We start from the raw sequence: 19082 nt of genomic DNA on the forward strand, positions 1-19082 counted from the left end.
TGTCCTGATTTTTAATATGAGAGACCCTACTGTCAGTTGACCTTTATTCAGTCCTACAACATTATGGAGTAACAGCCCCTGCTTGTGTTCAAAAACATGCATTACATTGGGGACTTGAGCAGGCAGGTTTTTGGTCCTTATTTGGGAACTGAGTTTTCAATATCTTCGTTATACAAATATACTTTTTTTTTTTTTTTTTATGTAAAGATTAATCTAATAACCAATTTCAGGTATATATGAGGTCATTTACAGAGAGAGAGAACAGAAAACACATACAATAGAGATAAACATGGAATCCGAGACTTCATGCAGAGCTCAGTTGATTTGCTTTTTTTTTTTTGTGTGTATTTGAGATACTTCTCTGCTGTTGTATGAAAAAGCACCTGCTGATATTATGGCACTGTTTTTCCTGGTTACAAAACAGACATAAGATCCTTGTGGTAGGAGGAAGACCTGTTGGACGGTCCGTGATGTCAGTGACTTTGGTGCAAAGTATTAAATGTAGTGAATTTAAAGGGAACTTTTATTCCATAGAGAAGTGCTGTCTGTCCATAGTCCGCATCCCCACTCCAGTCTTTCAAATAGAAACTGTATATTATTCCTTTGTCTTTTAAAAAAAGGTCTTCTGTTTGACTGTAAACAGGCCTGTAGATCAGCCATGTCAATGGCTGCTGCCACCTGAACACTGACGCAGATGTATCCATTGAATCAGTCACAAATCAATAGTCTCACAAAGAAAAAGAAACAATCAATACCCAAAAGTCCTCCGAACTGCAGGATGTAAGCAATAATGTTAACACAGCCAGTACTAAAATGCAGGTGCGTCGAACAGGTGCATTGAGATGCAGGTCCATTGAACATTTTAGAAACCCCATGAAATGGTTTGATGAATGCATTTTTTTTATCGTACTAAAACAAGTTCAAAGGGCTCGTCTTTTTATAAAATGGCCTAGTTTGCATCACATCCTTGGAACATCATGATTTGCTACTCGATATTGCTTGTTAGAGGCAGGTGGTACTGAAGGGTTGTCAAATTTTAGCAGTACATTAGCATGTAGATGGTTTCAAAGCTAACTGACATTGGTGTAAAACCCACAAAATAGCCATTTTAATTTAAAAGTCTCTTTAAACTTCAGACGTAGGCCTGGAAAAATAGTAGCGGGGAGCTATGCAGTGATGGCAGTGAAAGCTGGTCTAAAATCCATCCAGGTTGCGGGTTTGTAACACTCAGTTTGGACAAGATAGACCAATGATTGTGTACGAAAAACTAGCGTGTGTAATCAGATAAGGTCACATTTACAGTTGCTCTGCAAAATTTTGCCAGTGACATCAAACCATTTCAATTGGAATCCACACAATCGTGAGTTTTGCATGAGAGCGGAACATTTCCCCCCGCAACATTTTTCACACAAATTTACCAGGTTGACTTCGGTGCGAGTGGTGTTTCGTAAATCGCTACACTTTTAACAATTGAAAATGGACCTTTTTTGCTGAAGAACACATTTTCACGAAGAAGGTGACAATGAAACGAAGAAACTAATACAAAAGAAAAAGAAAATGGGTGAAATTACATGGATTAAGAGCGAGTTACCAAAAACTGACCTTCCTTTATTTATTAAACAATTATATTACAATAAAATCATGAATGTATTGGTATAATAGCAGTGCTAAACAATATTTCAAGTACAAAATGAGCAATGGAGGCTTTTTCTTTTTTTAATGAAAAGTTGTGCTACCAAAAAGCCCAGAAAAAGTGGTTGAATTAGCTGTTTTATCCTTTCTATCCAAATAGACTCAAAAAAGAAAAAAAAGAAAAGAAAAATCTTAAGTCCGTGTTATGCAATGAGACTTGTGTTTAATTGAGCTTAATCTGACATGAGCAGATGTTAAGACTGCTGGATGGCAGAAGGCTGGTTCGAGTATGGCACTGCAATGATTAGGACATTTTGCGCCTATATTTCGACTAATACATTACCGTCATTAGTATTCATGACCCGAAAACACCACAAATTTAATGCAACTAACTGGCAAACTGTGAAAATCATATTCTCTGATCATGAGAAAAGATCATTAAAAAGAAAAAGCAACAAAAGAACATCCAGAACCATCATCAATCCACCCTGTTATTAAAAAGCCTTTCTCTCAAGGCGGTCTAAGATGGCCTGGATCCTCTTAACGGCCTCTTTGCGAGCCTGTCGAATGACTTCCTGCCCGTTGGTCTCTACCGAGTCCAATTCCAGCAGCTCTTTTGTCAAAAGTTCCTCCAGGAACCGGTAGCTCTTTTCCGTCTTTTTCCCCACAAACTCGTCCACGTCCTCTTGGAGGAGCTGAACTCTGGCCATAACCAGTTGAACTCGAGCCAGGCCGGGATTATCACTGAACGGGGCTGGGGTGGGGCGGGAAGACGTTGGAGGTTGTTCATTCTGGGCTGGTTTGGTCTCAGGTCCTCCACCTCCAGAGGGACCCTTGTTGTAGATTTGAGGTGGAGCGCTGAACTGGGCTGGTTTGGGCGGCGGTGGAGTTGGGTTTGGAGTGCTGGCACGTGGTTTGGAGCCTGGAGGCTGGTTTCGAGGGTGCATATGAGGCTGGCTGTGATATGGTGGATCCTAAAAGACAGATATTCATTTAGATATAAAGAAATTCTCAATATTACACAATATACCAATTCCAAAACCACAAAGCGGGTTTTGTACGTGTCAAGTCTGAAAATCACAACCCGTTTTTTTCTAACCGTGCGTACTCTGAATGCTCAACTCACACATGCACATTGATTATTCTTCTTTTTTTTTTTTTTCACTCAGTTGGTCTACAAAGTGGCAACACTCTGGCCTGGGGCGTTGTTTTACTGTCGAAAAAGGGATGGAACAACAAACAACTTATTGGACAACAACAATAGACTCCTGAGTTGGCAAGCATTTTGAGGGGGTTAAGAGAAACCTGCAAATCCAGTTTAAATAAGCAGAAAGACATTTTTATTACTTATAACTTCTGGAGAGAAATAGCACAGACCCTGGACAAGGATAAAACCTATAGCACACGTGTCTAAGACTTTCGCTGTCCACATAAGTTAAGCATTCGCTTCAAAACTGAAGTATACTTTGGGTTTTTGGTCAGGAAATTCAAGAGGTAGTCTTTTTTGAACAACTAAAAAGTCTGAAATTAAGATTCCCATGATTTGTACACTTTCATTCCTTGCAGGAAAAAGGCAATTGCTTTTAAAATAAGACTACACAACAAATATAGTCCCCCGCAACGAGTATTAAACATGCTACCGTCTGTGTTTGTGAGTTGAAAACAGAAAATCAAAGTGTTGTGATGTACAGAAACACATTCTGAAAGTGGGAGAGTTGAGCTGTCTTATGTAATCGGCTTTGGGAGAGAAGGAGGGGTTACATGAGGTGAACCCAGCAGTCTCTTAACTGTTAAATAAGCCTTCCCACTTCGTGTTTGCCAAAGTGCCAGTCAGTACATTTACCTGCACTTTAGAAGTATATCTGGCAGGCTGAAGCAATAATTTGTCTTTTTAAAATATCATGTAAGTGTTTTTGTCCAACTACAATCTGAGTAACAAATTTAGATGCAATTTTGGCCTCGCCATGGCCTTGGTGTTGCGCTTGCTCTGAAAGACAGAACTGACGTGCTATGTGTATTAATCATTCAATATTCAAATACACACTATCATGTACACTAGGACATATAGATGAACACTGCAGCTCAACAACGCAAAAACTTGCTTTGGCTCGATTATAACCTCGCATGTAATAGAACTTAATGTCTTTAAATTCAGCATGATTCAGAAGACAAACATTAAGATGCCAACCTGAAATATTGTAATTTCTATGACCTACCATAGTTTTTAATAGTTCACCAAAAATTATTACTAATTATGAATTATTAGTCATTACTAAATTAGTCATTACTAACCCTCATGTTGTTCCCAGCCTGCATGCCCTTTTATTTTTCCAGTGAAACACAATTTCCATTTTTGGGTGACCTATTCCTAAATAAAGAATAATCCTATGATTTAAAGATGTTATGGAGCGGAAATAGCAAGATGTCTTTTGTCCTGCTCTGTGACGTACATCGGAGTTTAACGGATAAATGCAAAAAGAAAAAGATCTGAATGCGACCTTGCAGTCAATTGTAAAAGCAACAACAACAAAAACAACAAAACGGGCAGGAGTAAGCAGGCTAAATGACTGGAGAAGTCTTTGTCACTGGAAATTTGAGTCATGACATTATCATAAAAAATAATGAGGTAAAGAAAATATAGATTGGATGAATTTCCATTTCATGATGATTTAAAAAAATTACAGTGACTACATCACTCCCAGGACTCAATTTACCATTGTTTATACCACCATAGTAATTTTTCTATAATACTGATTCCATGATGATTTATGTAAAGCACATTTCAGACCAGCTATATTTAAAGGTGAACTAAGAGTCATTGGAATGGTTATATTACTTATTTCGGGTTGAATGGTGGTCGTTTCGCACCCCCCTGGTGCCCGTAAGCGGAAAATACGCACTTGCAACTTTGGGGCGGCGGGCCGCCGGCCACCGCGTCAGGAAGTATCGCATGATATCAGGTTTCGCGATGTAAACAATTGCTTTACGGCCAAAAGAAATCTGCTAAAATGCCGTCATTATTGCGCTCCCTCACGCTGTTCGAACCCGAATGAAGAAGACGTTTTAAAGAATATCCCATCTGCTTTGACATCATGTCGATGGCGCTGCTAGCCTCTGGTGTCTGAGAATAGCCAACGAGTTTTTACAACAGTGTTGTCAAATATCTATTCCGAAGCTGTGGGGGGAGCTCTAGAGAGAAACCTGCGAGCAAAAAGCGAGAATACAGCGAAGAAATCCCGAAGTTACTGAATGCAGCTTTAAAACACTTTAATCATTTTTCCTCAACACCCCCACGTCAAAGTTTAATTTCTTTTGACTTATGACCTTTAACACCAGTGCTAGTTGCCTAGAAACAACAAAGGGAAAAGCAGGAGGAGGTGCTCTATTTCATTTTACTTAAAAGAGTCACAATCATCTTAAGGAAAAAGCATCAAATATTATTACATTTACTTTGGCTGTCCAAATTTGGAAACCTTATTCAGCGGCAGAAAATTTGTGATATAACTTTTATACTACTACTAAAGTGAACATGAATACATGTTTGTAAAACATCACAAATACCTTGTGTTCATATGGAGGCGGTGCGGGTCCTTGCCACGGTGGGGGGTGAGGTGGTCGTACATGGTTGCCATAGGGGCCATGGGGTGTCTGGGTATTGGACGGCCACTGCTGTTGGGGCGGTGTAGGCCCATACCCTCCAGAGTGGGTCCAGGCCTCATGCTGGGCTCTTGAGAGCATGGGCTGCTGGTTGGGGTAGGGGGCATTCGGAGGGCATCCTTCTCCATAGTGTGGGTAAGATCCCGCTGGGTAGCCAGGAGCCTAAGAGGAAAAAGAAGACCAGAAAGAACTATGAGAAAGAGAGAGAATTTTTCAGGTGGTGCAATCCAAACTGTGAGATTTTCTGCAGAGGTCAATAAGTCTCTTAAAATATTAGATAATATGAGATGGTTATTTCATTTTGTAAAATTGGTGTGACTCCCAAAAACTTAAATGACATTTATGAATTAATTCACAATATTTGTTAAAAAAAATATATTTAAAAACAATTTGAAAATGATGATCAAAATGTGTACACCCGTGTTATTTTAGTTTTATTTACTGTATTTACTATTATAGTATTTATCAATATTTTGAATTTAGCTTTTTTCATTTTAATTTTAGTGTAAGTTTAAGTTTTAGTAATGTGTTTTTTAATATTTCTATTTATCTTTCATTTATTTTTATTTCAGATTTTCAGTTATTTACCAAGGCAACATTTCTAATTTATAATAATAATACCAAATAATACCAAAAATGCATTTTTAATAGTTTTAGTCAACCTTACAAAAATACTGCGATATCCGATTATTTCATCTACCCAAGTGGAGACAACACCGCCAATATACACCATAAACACACACCATGTTCAGTTTGACTGAACTTTATCTAATGATAGCTTGTGATTCTCTTATTTCATTTTAATTATTGAAACGTTAAAGGTTTGTTTTTCTTTTATTAGCTTGTGCTTAAACTAACAGAAAACATTAGCTTTGCTGTTATGTTGGTGTTGCTAATAATTTCCACTGTTCTAATTGAATTTGTGTTTGAAATGAAATTTGTTTCGTGAGGAGAACTGTTGAAGAAAATGTCTTGAATAAAATAGGCTTATTTTGTTCACAAGGTCTGATGTTTCTCATTCTTTTTGGCATTATCGCCTGAGTAGACATTTCGTTCTGAGAAGTTTAATTTCCTTAATTTATAAAGATGTCTTTAAGCTTTATGCTATTATGCATTTGGTATTTGTCATGCATGTCTAAAATCAGGGATTAAAAACAAATTGAGCAAGAAATTATTTTTCTTTTTGTCTTCAAGTTCCGAGTTCTCCTTAGGCCAGTTATAACTACATCTGTTTCTAAATAAAGTGATTTTTATTTAATTTAAAAATTTTATTTGTGTATTTTAAATGCTAAGAACTTTGCACACATGTTCCCTTTACGAGATTTTTCTTTATCATGGAAACTATTATTTGCAATCGATTCAGAAATGCACTTGGTGCAAAACCAAACTTACGTTCATATATTATGTTTATATTTAACTGAATTTACCCCTTGGCAGTGAGGTACAGAGTAAGGGGGAGGAGCCGAGCCCCTCGCATTTTGTTCAGGGCAGGTCTGGCTGTGATACTGAGGTGGTCTTGAAGGAACCTGGTCACTGCAGTAGAATGGGTTGGAAGGATGTAGCATACTCGTGGAGTATTGCCCTGGATTGTACACCCCATTGGGATAGGCTGACATTGCCTGAAAAGGGCACAGCAGAGTGAAGTGGGATAAGTCTGCTGTGTATTCGACTGACAGAGGGTGTTGCATAAGAATGAAGTGGCAGTACCTGGTGATTATATGATGCCTGTCCGTTGACCTCTGTTCCAGGGGGGTACGAGTTGCTGTAAGGTCCGGCTGTGTGTGACTGGGGGTACCAATAATTTGAGTAGCCAGGAAACTGAGATTCCTAAAATAAAAATGAGTACATGCAGATACAGTTATAGATGTGGTCAGACAAAATATTAGTGTGCCCCTATTATGCTATTTTAATTATTTATTAAAATTATTTTATTTTGTTTTGGAGATCTCCTACAATAGGTTTGCATGCATCTAACATAAAAGAACACAATTCTCTCATAATATACATTGCACATCATTTCATTTCTCAAAGAGTCTGAAAACATTCAAAATTCGTTCTCTCTAAATCCATCCTTTCTGCGAGCCTACTCTGCTCTGATGGCCCAGTCTGTTTTGATTGGTCTACCACTTACCGCCTATTACCATTTCTGAATTTCAGCTCCGGAGCTTCCTCAGCACTTTTATACACAGTGATGCAAACAGTAACGTTGGCGTCAGTTCTACCGTATCAAGTCCTAATCCTTTTGAAGTGCATGCAAGGTGGATTCGCAGCGCAGAAAACAGCAACTTCTTGATATGTCGTCGACAACACAAAACAAACTCTGCCAGGCCTCAAGCTGCCGAGTCCACTTTTTTATCCCCTTCCCTCGCTAACTTCCCTCCGTCTCATTCATTCGGATGTATGTCATTGCTTACATTCCACAAGTGCCCACTACTGACGGAACTAGGGATTGGCATTTTTCCACATATTGTATTCCAATATTTGGGCTAAAAACAAAACAAAAACAAATATTCAATTTTTATGTTTATTTAAATGAAGTTAATTAAGTTTTAGTTTAGTTTAGTTTATTTATATCAGGACAATGTGCAGTTACATTAAAAAGATGGCTGCACCAGATTTAGCACTATGCTAATTTCCATCTGTAGTCCTACACAGTTAAAATTACATAACAGAGTTAAAATTACATAGTAAAGGCAATTAACCTATATATATATATATATATATATGTATGTATGTATATAAAATTTTTTTTTTATATAACAAAGACAGTTAATACAATATAAAAAGGCAGTTTACAGTGAAGGTACAATATACAAATATAAAGTGCAAATTACCACATTGTGTGCAAAATTAGCTAGTTGCAATGTTATAAGGTGCTAGATATATGGAGTGCAACAGTTTTTATTTTTTTTTATAACACACAAAACACAATACAGTGTAAAAGCCATCAAATTATGGTACCCACAAGGGTATCATCTGATGGCCAGATACCCGTCTGGTACTTTTAGTGTGAACAGGACTGGTGGTCTAAAAGCCAGTCTTTAACTGCCCGTGAGAAGCTGTAAAAATCTGCATTGTTCTTTAGATTGTGTGGAAGCCCATTGTCACCAAGTTTATAATTTGGCCATATACACAACAAGCTTACATTATATCTTGAGGTTTTATTTTAGCTGAAAACATTAAACAATGTGTGTAAATAAAAAAAATATACAGAACAAAAGCATTTAAGCTCAAGCAGAGCAAAAAAAAAAAAAAAAAAAGCTAATAAAGTGCTTCGGATATATCATTGATTCACTGCATTTATGGCCAGCAAAGCAACGTGCAGCAACATTTGAAAAGTATTTTTATTTTTCGAATAATTATTACAGATCAAATATTCGTAAATTTGACTATTTGTGCACACCACTACACAGAAGAAGTGTATTCAAATTATTTTGGAACAAATTGCATTTTTTTTTAAATAGCTAAATAAATCCTTGCAATGGGTTAAAATGGAATGCCTTAAACCCTTGATCACTTGGAATCTGCAATGGAGCCATGCTGTTTTCTCTCAATATTACTCTTCTTAACTGATTAATTTACTTAACTTAATAAACAGCTGTACACTACTTTACCTTTAATGCGAGTTGCTGTTGTGACGTCACGATCGTGTTACATTGTGGTCTTTGGATCTGGCTGAAGTGTACATATGAGTCGACTTGCTCCATCGGTCAAAATCAAGGTGTCTAGGGTCTGTCCATTTTAAAACGGTAGTGGGGATTTTCCCAAGGGGACGTTTGCGAGTATATGTCTAAAAGCGCAGTCTTATGCCAGGTTCAGAATCAAACTACACAATATTTTTGTCTTATTACGATAGTCACTGTGTCAAGATTATGCGATTTTGACTTCTAAATTCTTGTGTCATGGACAAGAAACATGTCAGACTACACGTTGCTTCACAACTAATCATCGTTTACCGTCTTTAATAACGTGCATGACGTCATTGAGTAGGCGGAACTAGTGACTAACTTCCAGAAACAAGAGTGTAAACAAACTACAGAAGCGGCATGTTAACTTAAGGCTAAATCCAGTACTTACCGGGTTGCTGAAGCGCCTCCACTGTCATTCGCCAGCATATGTTATTTCACTCTGTTTTGGTAGTCACTTGAGGAAATGTCATAAAAGCAGGAGTATTGTTGTCATAGCTCCACGAACCTTTCCTCCATTGCATAATTCCACCTAACAGCACCAATACCGTCGCTTCTCTTTCGTTTCGTCATGTTTGAAAGCGGTGTACGGAAGAGCTTCTGTGTTACTATTGGTCAACTTTACAGATGTGACAGAACCCGTCGCGTAGGACCCGGAATAAAAGGTATGGCAGACGCGGCATCAGTTGTTGTCCACTATGACACCCTACATACAAGATGAAACGAACAATTCTTGCATCCCGTAGGCCATTATCGTTTATGAATCACCACGACACCCTATGTCAAACGGGTCGAGCCAAAATCGGGATGATATTGTGTAGTCTGAACCCGGCATTACAGTGTCGGAGTAGTTGTACACTTCAGCTTACAGGTCGAAGTAGTTGTTTGCGAGCAATCAATGAAGACCAAAGGCTGGTATTATGCAAATTTGTAACAAACCTACGTACTTTATTAAAGGAACACGCCGACTTTTTGGGACTTTAGCTTATTCATCATATCCCCCAGAGTTAGATAAGTCCAAACATACCCTTCTCATCTTCTGCATGCTGTAACTCTGTCTGACGCACCCACCGCTAGCCTAGCTTAGCACAAAGACTGGAGGTAAACGGCTCCAGCTAGCATACTGCTCCCAATAAGTGACAAAATAACGGCAACATTTTCCTATTTACATGTTGTGATTTGTATAGTCACAGCGTGTACAAATAACAAGGTCACATAGCCATCTTCTAACCATATACATACTGGGAACTATATTCTCAGAAGGCGAAGCACTGCTACTTCTGCTAACTCTGAGTGAACTCTCTGCTCCTCGGCTCACCCCGGGGCTTCTCAGGTGTTGCGAGCAAATCACTCCGCCCAAGTAGCAGTGCTTCGCCTTCTGAGAATATAGTCCCCAGTATGTATACGGTTAGAACATGTGACCTTGTTATTTGTACACGCTGTGACTTCCCTCCAAACCAAGATGGCCAAAGGCCAGTAAGAAATGCCAAATTGCTCCGGAATATCCACACATTCCTTCTATCCTAGGAGACTCTTGCAGGCAAAACATTTTTTGTAGCGTCAAGCAATATCTAATGAGTCATCACAGTTACATTTTCCAAGTATTGATTTTAGATTGGGAGAAAATTCTGATTAATTATCTGTCCACTACAGTGGACCTCATGCATCATGGCTATATTTCAGCTATAATTCATACTATTACTGTGACTGTTGTTTTTGAAAATACTTAATCTGCAGTAACTTTTTTGACTGTAAATAAATGTATTTGTGTTATTAGAATGTAATTTGCATTAACATCAAAAAAAATAATGTGATTACATAATGTATGTGACTTGTAATGTATTACTTTACTCATTACATCAAAAAAGTAATCTGATTACGTAATGCACATTACTTTTAATGCATTACTTTACGTAATCAGATTACTTTTTGATGTTACGAGTAATGCACATTACTTTTAATGCATTACTTTACTAGTAACATAAAAAGTAATCTGATTACGTAATGCACGTTACTTGTAATCCGTTACTTTACTCGTCACAACAAAAAGTAATCTGATCGTGTTATGCATGTTACTTGCAATGCGTTACTCCCAACACTGCTCATTTTAGATGAGATTGAAAACACCTGGGGTGCGTTCTCCGATAACGTTGTCTCTTAGCGCGCTACGAAGACTCAAAAGGTACACCTTAACTACAGGTATACCTTTCCTACGTGTGTTCTCCGAACTATACCTTAGGATGTTGCTTAAGGTAAACCTTCTTAAGTTCAACCTTAGCAGGCGCTGTCCATGGTGGAGGCGCTGAATAGGTTGATATCGATGCCTCGATGATCGATTGTGCGCTCTTTCCTTCACAGCGGTATAGGTAAAGTATTGAGAAAACAATGTTCTTTATAAAGAAGCGTTTTAGAAATAGTACAAACTGCATTTATCGGGGCTCATTGAAATATGCAAATGCAGAAATAAATATGAGTATGTGTTTTTAATTTAGCAAGTGTGCAATCCCAAACCCTCATGGCCATAAGTGTGTTAATGTTCTCCACAACGTATGCTGATTATCCACCAGCCATGTAGTTGACATACACTAACTGGCTCCGCGGACGGCGCCGTCTTTGATTTAAAACAAGTACTCGCTGCCTCGCTGCCATAGCTATAAAGTTTGTGTAAACTCATCTTTCTTTATATAGACTCCTAAGCCTTTTCTGTCAAATGGTTCGCCAGCTGATGTGCCTTAGGATAGTAATTAAAAAAGCTAACAACCATTAGTGTATGGAAACTTTTTTAATGAAAACACTTCCATACACTGGGTGTGGCACGAATGAGGCGAATTGAGCGTCTGGCGCGAGTGATTTGAGGGTGAGAGAGTGAGATAATTTCTGATTATCGCGTTTAGGCTAAAAATAGGTTCGGCGCTTATCGCGGTTTGGAAAGAAACTGCATCTTGCAGTACATTTTAAATATAGCGGTTTGGAAACGTGGATGGAGCAGTGAATAGGTTCAGTACACCGCAAAATGACATGACAAACTCGCGTTTTGGAAAAGAGCTCTTCATTTGTAAATTAAAAAAAATATTAATAATCATGTAAATTTCCTGCACCTGTCATAGACGTCCAAATGACGTCCAAGAAAATTACCCAGTTCAGGTCCAATGTTGAACGTAAATATGACGTCCAAGTTGGGTCATGGTTGGACGTCCAAATAGTGGACCTAGTTTGGACGTCGAATACATGTCCAGAATTGGTCATGGACCGACGGACCCAATATAGACATGATCTGCACGTCTATCCGACGTCCAATGTTTAGTGGGTAGGCTATAACAACTTAAGTATTTTATGTGTAAAATTTTAAAGTAAAGTAAAAATGTAATTTTAATACTAAATCAGATTTTATATTAAATATTCATATAAAATTTTCTATGTGTAATTAAACTGCGATGTAAAAAAGCTTTTTGCGTAGTGGTGGCCACTAGCGGTATGAACCGTCAGCAGCGATAAGGTATAGCTAAGAGCGCTCCAGACCAACCTTACGAACGTATGACTTACAGAAGGTATACTTAACTAAGAAGGTTTCGGAAAACACGTATTAACGATAAGGTACTTCTTAAGGTACAACTTAAGAACGACGTAGCGTTAAGGTAGTTTCGGAGAACGCACCCCTGATCGCTAGGTTTTCTTAGAGGAGAGCTATGCTAAAAATGTGTCCATCTTGAACATAATCAGAATTATCAGCTAATAAGGGTAAATTGATATACTCTGGTACACTGGAGGGAGCATCTGAGTGGTTTCCACAGTTGTACCATGACAAGCTGTAGAAATTTCTGATGGAATCATGTCCTCATGTTATGATATCAAAGAGTTCAACTTGTATGAAGTTCAATTGCCTTTGCAATATTTCGCATTTATATTTTTTGTATACATTTTATACTTACTTTTGCTATGATTTTAGATAATTGTATTGATTAGTTTGAGTTATTACTGTATTATGTTTAATACAGCATCTCTTCAGTTTAAACAATAAATGCATGCTGTCCACTCAAGTGGACATCTGAAAATGTCTTTGAAAAATATGTATAAAAAATAATGATAATATAATTTATCTTGTTTTTCATGCCCTAAGAGCAATAAAAACACATAGGGAAAAAAAAATCCTGACTGAGGTTATCATAATTCATGCATGAAAGGGTTAAAACTTTGCAGACCTTTTGTGGCAGTCACATGCTTGTTTTAATTTTTTTTTATCCATCAACGTAATTGGTTAGGGAGAGAGTAATCGGTCTCGTGACTCCTGTCAAATTAAAATCGCGCATAGAAAAATATTTACCACAACACAGTAGATGGTGCTAACTGCTATTAATCATGGCTGCTGTGGAAGCACATCCTTCAAACATAAAATCAATACAGATATCAGCATTTATCATAAATCATATTAAAAGTTTGTGATGTATCAGTTCAAGAGATTCATATGAAATAATTATTTTGTTTATTAATTATACAGGCCAATTAATAGATATTTAGATACCAAAGGGATGTTCTAATGACAATACTATTCATAAACAATGTAATCAAAAATACAAGCATTATTTTTGTGGATTTTAGCATTACCCTGACTCCAAACTCCCAGCGAACCCCTGGTCATCATCACTGATATTATTGGGCTGCTGCTTAAGCAATGTTAGTATTTGTATACTATATGGAATTACAATAGAATTAGTGTTATCTCACTATCTTTGCCTATTTTAGTGCATTAGGTGAAGTTAACTGTTTGATAATATTAGTGATTCTCATTTCTTTTCCACAAAATGCTAAAACTGACGCTGTTCTGGAGAGAAATTGCCTATCTCTCTCTTTTTTAACCCATCTCTGGTGTGTGATGTTGAACTCACATGAGGGTTTTTGTATCATTTGCACTGTTCTGAACATTGGTATTTTATGAGGAACAATAGCTTGCTCTGTGTTCATCAAGGCCTTTCAGCTGATTTTAAATCTAATCTTTTCATGCATTACGATTCAAAATGGTGATGAGTGTACTGAAAATAACTTTTTAATCTTTTCATCTCTGTAATGGTATTTCCGTATTGTTTGGGAAAAAGATCAATTTTGAGATGTATTTGAAAAAGTCCAAATTAAAGCAGTTCGAGGATATAGATATTCTTCATTCTTTCTGACAAACAGCAAAAGATAATGTGAATTACAGTATCAGTGTTTTCTACATTTTTTAATTGCAGTGAACAGTGTTTATTATAAGGGGTCGAATCCACAGCTTAGCATTCACTACTCATGAGTACTTTTACATAAGCTACTCTTTTACGCTTATTCAAGTACTTTTAACTTTATTCAGACTACATTTTTTGGAAAGTAATGTTACTTAGTTACTTGTTTTCACTTTTTTTAGTACTCTTTCCACCCCTGAGTAACTATAGCAACACCAGAAAAAAAAAAAAAAAGAAAGAAAAAAAAGAAACAGACAACAAATAGCTACATTTAACACGTGTGATGTGCAGAATCATGCAGTCTGATGGAAAATACATTTAAAATAATTTTGAAACCACCCTGTAGTCTAAATTCATTCATTCGAAGTAGATGCCGGGGTCACTGTTTTTGACACGTCATTTTATTACCCTCTGATGAGAATGATCCACATTTTGTCCGAACCAGTGAGTGGTAACTGGTAACTGTTTATGCTCTGGCCCAAGTAGAAGTTATCAAGGGAACAAACAAGAGTTACCGAGAACACAGTCCAGCTTTATGAACAGTGTCTTTTTAAGGTATTTAAACCCCGGTTACTTAAAGAGGGATTACACAAGCTGTGAATGAAATCCACGTTGCAACAGTTTCACGTTAAATGAGCGTTTCTATAGCAGCCATACTTATTTGCGCTGGTAAACAATAATATCCAGTGTCCATTCAAACCAGACCAGAGCATGCAAGACAGAAAGCGTGTGGTTTTGTCTGATGATTTAACGTTAGTAACAAACCCCGCGGGCCGTACTGTTGATCAGCGGCGTACAGCTCGTTGCTTTGCAGTGTGAGCGATAGAAATCGTCAGAACGGCTTCAATGTTATTTCTCCTTGCGACCTCTACCAGTATCAGATGACAAAAGACTCACCATTCCGTTGTTCCAGTTATTGTTCTCCGAGTTGTAGCTGGAAGGCCAAGATGACTTGGGATCAGACTGCATCTGCTGATGCATGATCCACGCAGCCTCACCTCCGACTCTGTCGCTGCCAACTGAATCGAAAGCCATTCGTGACTAAACCACGAACTCTTTTTGTCTTAAGTTCACTTCTGTCTATCACAGCTTGGTTTAGAATGAAACAGGTCTTCTCAGAACTGGCCTTCAATTATCTGCCACCACGTTTCACAAAATGCTGTAGCAAGAGAGAGAGCGTCAATTGGATATATTTCCCATTTTGTTTGGTACATTCACTGCTGAGGCACGGCGCTGTCATTCAGTTCAACTCGCCAGCAGACGCGCCTTGAGTGACAACTCAACTGGCCAATAGGAGACGAGTACAATGGTGACGACACACCCATGTGACAAAGTTAAAAGTTTCTATGGGAAGTCCATTGCTAATCGGTTCTTTCTAAAATATTAAACGAGTGTTTCAGTGATTATTTTACTTCACAACGTAATAACGTCAACATGTACTTGATTCATTCATTAAAAAAAGTGTTTTTATTGTAATTTCACGTCACAGGTTCAAATGGTTGAACTCATGAAAACATCAATAATTTAGAACCTAAATATACGTTTCAGTTACATTAAATAATACTCCATTTACATCTCTTGACTGAAAATGTTTTAGGTTTCAGTCCTAATCATTCATTCATTAACAAGATACGACTCTAACGAAAGCTTTTTTTCCATAACTCGGATATCGCAACTGTTAGATTTTGTAATCTAACCACTGATCATCTGTGAATCTAACTAAAAACACAGAGAAATGACTTTAGCGCCATTTGGTTGTCATTTTAGTTAAAGAAATAAGTTAAAGCAAAGCTTGGGACCTTTGGAACGAGCAGTAGGGAGTGGGGTTTAAAGGGTTAAATTGAACCGGAAGCACTTGTTTCTGTGTTACATCCTGATCCTGTGGAATAAGGAGACACTTTTGAAATGGTCCATGGCTTGATACTTTACGTTTAAAAACTCCCAAATGTTAGCAAAATGAATTACATGCCAGGGACTGCGAGCCTCATCGAGGACATTGATAGTAAGTCAATTGGGAAATGATTCATTATATTGGATTCACCCCGGCGAGACACACACTCGACGTTGTGTAATGATGTTCGCTTAGACGCTTTTATAAAAAGCATTTATAAAAGTCACGTTGGTGTTACATGTTTTAGCTAAAAATGTAAATCTAGTGCTGATCTTTGCTACTGTTCCGCAAACTGAGCTAGTCTGAAGAATCAAATAATCCAGAGTTCACGTGAATAATAATTGCCTCCATACAGGTGTTCGTGTGATAACATGAATTAATGACAGAAATCTCAAAGTTCAACAGTGTACATGTGACTCACGATGCTTTAATTTCCTCCTTTTTTATTATTATAGAAAAACACCTTGTTCTCCTTCGCGATGGAAGAACATTGATTGGGATCCTTAGAAGCATAGATCAGTTTGGTATGTATATTATTTTGCAAGCATCTTTTTTTCCCCAATATATTTTTCATCATTTACGCTCTCTCATGAGGGTCCATACTTGTATGCAATTTAATGACCACACTTAAAATGTAGAAAAATGTCTCTTTATTTTGTCCACACCGTAAAGTCAATGTTATTTGGACCCCCACGTTTTTTAAAATAGGGTTTTAAAATGTGTGTTCCACTAAAGAAAGTCATGCAGGTTTGGAATGACATGAGAGTGACAGAATATACATTATTGGTTGAATTATGTCTTTAAGACTTGTAGTAATGTGAAAAGAAAAACTGGCATCGCTCAGTATGAATGTTTCTTTTCATTGTAAAATGTGCCATTATATTTGAACCTGCGTAATTTCTTTTTTTCTTCCACAGCCAATTTAGTTTTGCATCAAACAGTTGAACGAATCCACGTAGGTAAAAAATTTGGTGACATACCTCGTGGAATATTTGTCGTGAGAGGAGAAAATGTCGTCTTGCTTGGGGAAGTAGTAAGTACATGTTTTCATCGTCCTGCTACCCTTGGGATGATTTTATGACTTTGTGTAATATTTGCAAGCCATGTGGCGTATGATGAGACAACATTTCATGAGGGTAACAAATCAGAAATGTAGCTTATTTTATAATTTAATAATAGAATAATACGCTATTTTCCCCTTCCAGGATCTGGATAGAGAATGTGATCAAATCCTCCAGCGAGTTTCCATTGAGGAAATTCTGGAGGAACAGCGGACAGAACAACAAGCCAAGCAGGAGTCCGAGAGATTGAAGCTACAGGCTGTGAAAGAGCGAGGTTTATCGATTCCTAAAGCTGACACGTTAGATGATTTCTGAAACAACATTTAGTTCTTTTTTGGATGATTTTATTTCTGTTTTATTGGATGGTTTTGTTTGGTATGAGACGACAGTCTGTCTTGACTTTGAAATCATTCTGTCCATTGATAGAGTGAGTCTGACAAGATTCTGACTTCAAGATTTTGTTTCACTAGTTGCTTGTAAAGGCACGTTTTGAGAATTGCCTACCATCTTTGTTTTTTAATGGCTGATGCCATAGTGAAATGAAGGATGGACCAAACTGAAGCACTTGTTGACGTTTAGTTTAAAATTAAACAACTGTAAATGTATACAAGAAAAGTTTATTTCAGTGTTCACTATGTTATGGAATGACGCTATGGTTAAGTTGGTGTACTGTATAATGTAAAGGCAACAACACTGAAAATATTTTTGTTCTATTAAACCTGTTTTATACTGATGACAGGCTTTTAATTAATTGTCACTCTATTTGATTCTGAGAAACCAAATATAATTTTGATGTATTGTTTTTGGATTAATCTCCAGAAATGTTCTTAGTAGCCAATCAACACAGAGGGATGGTGTTTTAAAACATTAGGGTGTAACTATTTACACTACTGTAGATTAGAACACAGAGTAGAATTATTATATAAAAACTATATTTTTTATATATGAATAATATAATTATTTAAATGTATTTTATAATTAATTTTAAAATCTCCACAATTACAGAAGTTTATTATATGCTTCTATTGTGCCCTCAATAGGGATATAAGGCTTTTCATGTGAAACATGTCCTTGCATCAATCGGTAGCTAGGGGGTGGTTTTGCATTTGTTCTGTTTAGTTCATGGAGAGAAGGACAGTTTAAAGCTTGTGTTAGACAACAATACTTTATCACATAGTGAGAAGAGGACATGTCATGGCTACAGTGACTATATTAGACTAAATTTATTACAGTGAGTATAATAATTTTATCTTGATGCCAAATCTTGATGTTGAAGTGTATACGCTCTTAATGATTGTTTCATATTAATATGCTCAGAGTAGGCTATTTGAGAATACCTCAAATGTACAAAAGGGAAGAAAGGCCCTAAATTTCACTATAATGGGTTTAAATGTGTTTATTATTAATATATTACTTAAAATAATAACTATAACAAAGCACAATGATACAGGGGACTGTACAACAGCTAATGTTTGTCGAGTTTCAATCTCCCAGAAAGTTTCACTACAATAAGTGTAAATGAGAAACAGAAAACCCGGAGTGGAACAGAGAGATTGAAAAACCTTTGGGAGGTAAAATCTTCTTTTGAAATTTCCAGTCTGGATTTCAGTAGCCTAGGTGACACCAAACTTGATGCTTTGTTTGTTGCTTTGACGAAAAAGAAGCAAAAATATACAAACTAGCTTGTCAATTTTTGTCTGAAACATAATTTGAGTAGGCTATTAAAGGGATAGTTAACCCAAAAATGAAAATTTGCCCATTATTTACTCACCCTCAAGTCATCCTAGGTCAGTGGTTGGCCACTGCTCTGCACATTTTGTATGTCTCCCTTATTTAGCACACCTGAACCAGATCATCAGCTCATTAGGAGAGACTCCATGAACTGAACTGAGTGTGTCAGATAAGAGAGACATACACTGAAAAAAACTACTTGTAAGATTTACTT

General features: G+C 37.1%; 2 protein-coding genes across 3 annotated transcripts; one reads left to right on the forward strand and one right to left on the reverse strand.

The window, feature by feature from the left end:
• Positions 1–340: 340 nt before the first annotated feature.
• Positions 341–18927, reverse strand: bag4 (BCL2 associated athanogene 4). 2 transcript variants are annotated; one of them, XM_084388704.1, is made up of 6 exons: positions 18909–18927; positions 15083–15344; positions 6997–7116; positions 6717–6908; positions 5194–5451; positions 341–2606 (listed from the first exon to the last, which is right to left on the reverse strand). In XM_084388704.1, exons 2-6 carry the CDS (start codon positions 15218–15220, stop codon positions 2127–2129), a joined length of 1188 nt encoding a protein of 395 aa, XP_084244830.1. In that variant the 5' UTR covers positions 15221–15344; positions 18909–18927; the 3' UTR covers positions 341–2126. The 2 variants fall into 2 exon arrangements, with proteins under 2 accessions (XP_084244830.1, XP_084244829.1); XM_084388703.1 differs by lacking the exon at positions 18909–18927 and having other exon boundaries at positions 15083–15458.
• lsm1 (LSM1, U6 small nuclear RNA associated) lies at positions 15996–17871 on the forward strand. Its single transcript, XM_084389949.1, has 4 exons — positions 15996–16187; positions 16532–16600; positions 16994–17109; positions 17282–17871. The coding sequence occupies exons 1-4, from the start codon at positions 16142–16144 to the stop codon at positions 17450–17452; spliced, it is 402 nt and encodes a 133-aa protein (XP_084246075.1). The 5' UTR covers positions 15996–16141; the 3' UTR covers positions 17453–17871.
• Positions 18928–19082: the final 155 nt, after the last annotated feature.

This window comes from Rutilus rutilus (genome assembly GCF_951802725.1).
Source record: "Rutilus rutilus genome assembly, chromosome: 19".
NCBI classification, from domain to species: domain Eukaryota; kingdom Metazoa; phylum Chordata; class Actinopteri; order Cypriniformes; family Leuciscidae; genus Rutilus; species Rutilus rutilus.

Coding starts and splice junctions, on each gene's coding strand:
- bag4 (XM_084388704.1), bottom strand. CDS start 15,220: ATGGCTTTCGATTCAGTTGGCAGCGACAGAGTCGGAGGTGAGGCTGCG. Junction 6,909..6,996: donor AGGCATCATATAATCACCAG/GTACTGCCACTT, acceptor TGCCCTTTTCAG/GCAATGTCAGCCTATCCCAA. Junction 5,452..6,716: donor CTGTACCTCACTGCCAAGGG/GTAAATTCAGTT, acceptor TTTTCCTCTTAG/GCTCCTGGCTACCCAGCGGG.
- lsm1 (XM_084389949.1), top strand. CDS start 16,142: ATGAATTACATGCCAGGGACTGCGAGCCTCATCGAGGACATTGATA. Junction 16,601..16,993: donor TAGAAGCATAGATCAGTTTG/GTATGTATATTA, acceptor TTTCTTCCACAG/CCAATTTAGTTTTGCATCAA. Junction 17,110..17,281: donor TCGTCTTGCTTGGGGAAGTA/GTAAGTACATGT, acceptor TTCCCCTTCCAG/GATCTGGATAGAGAATGTGA.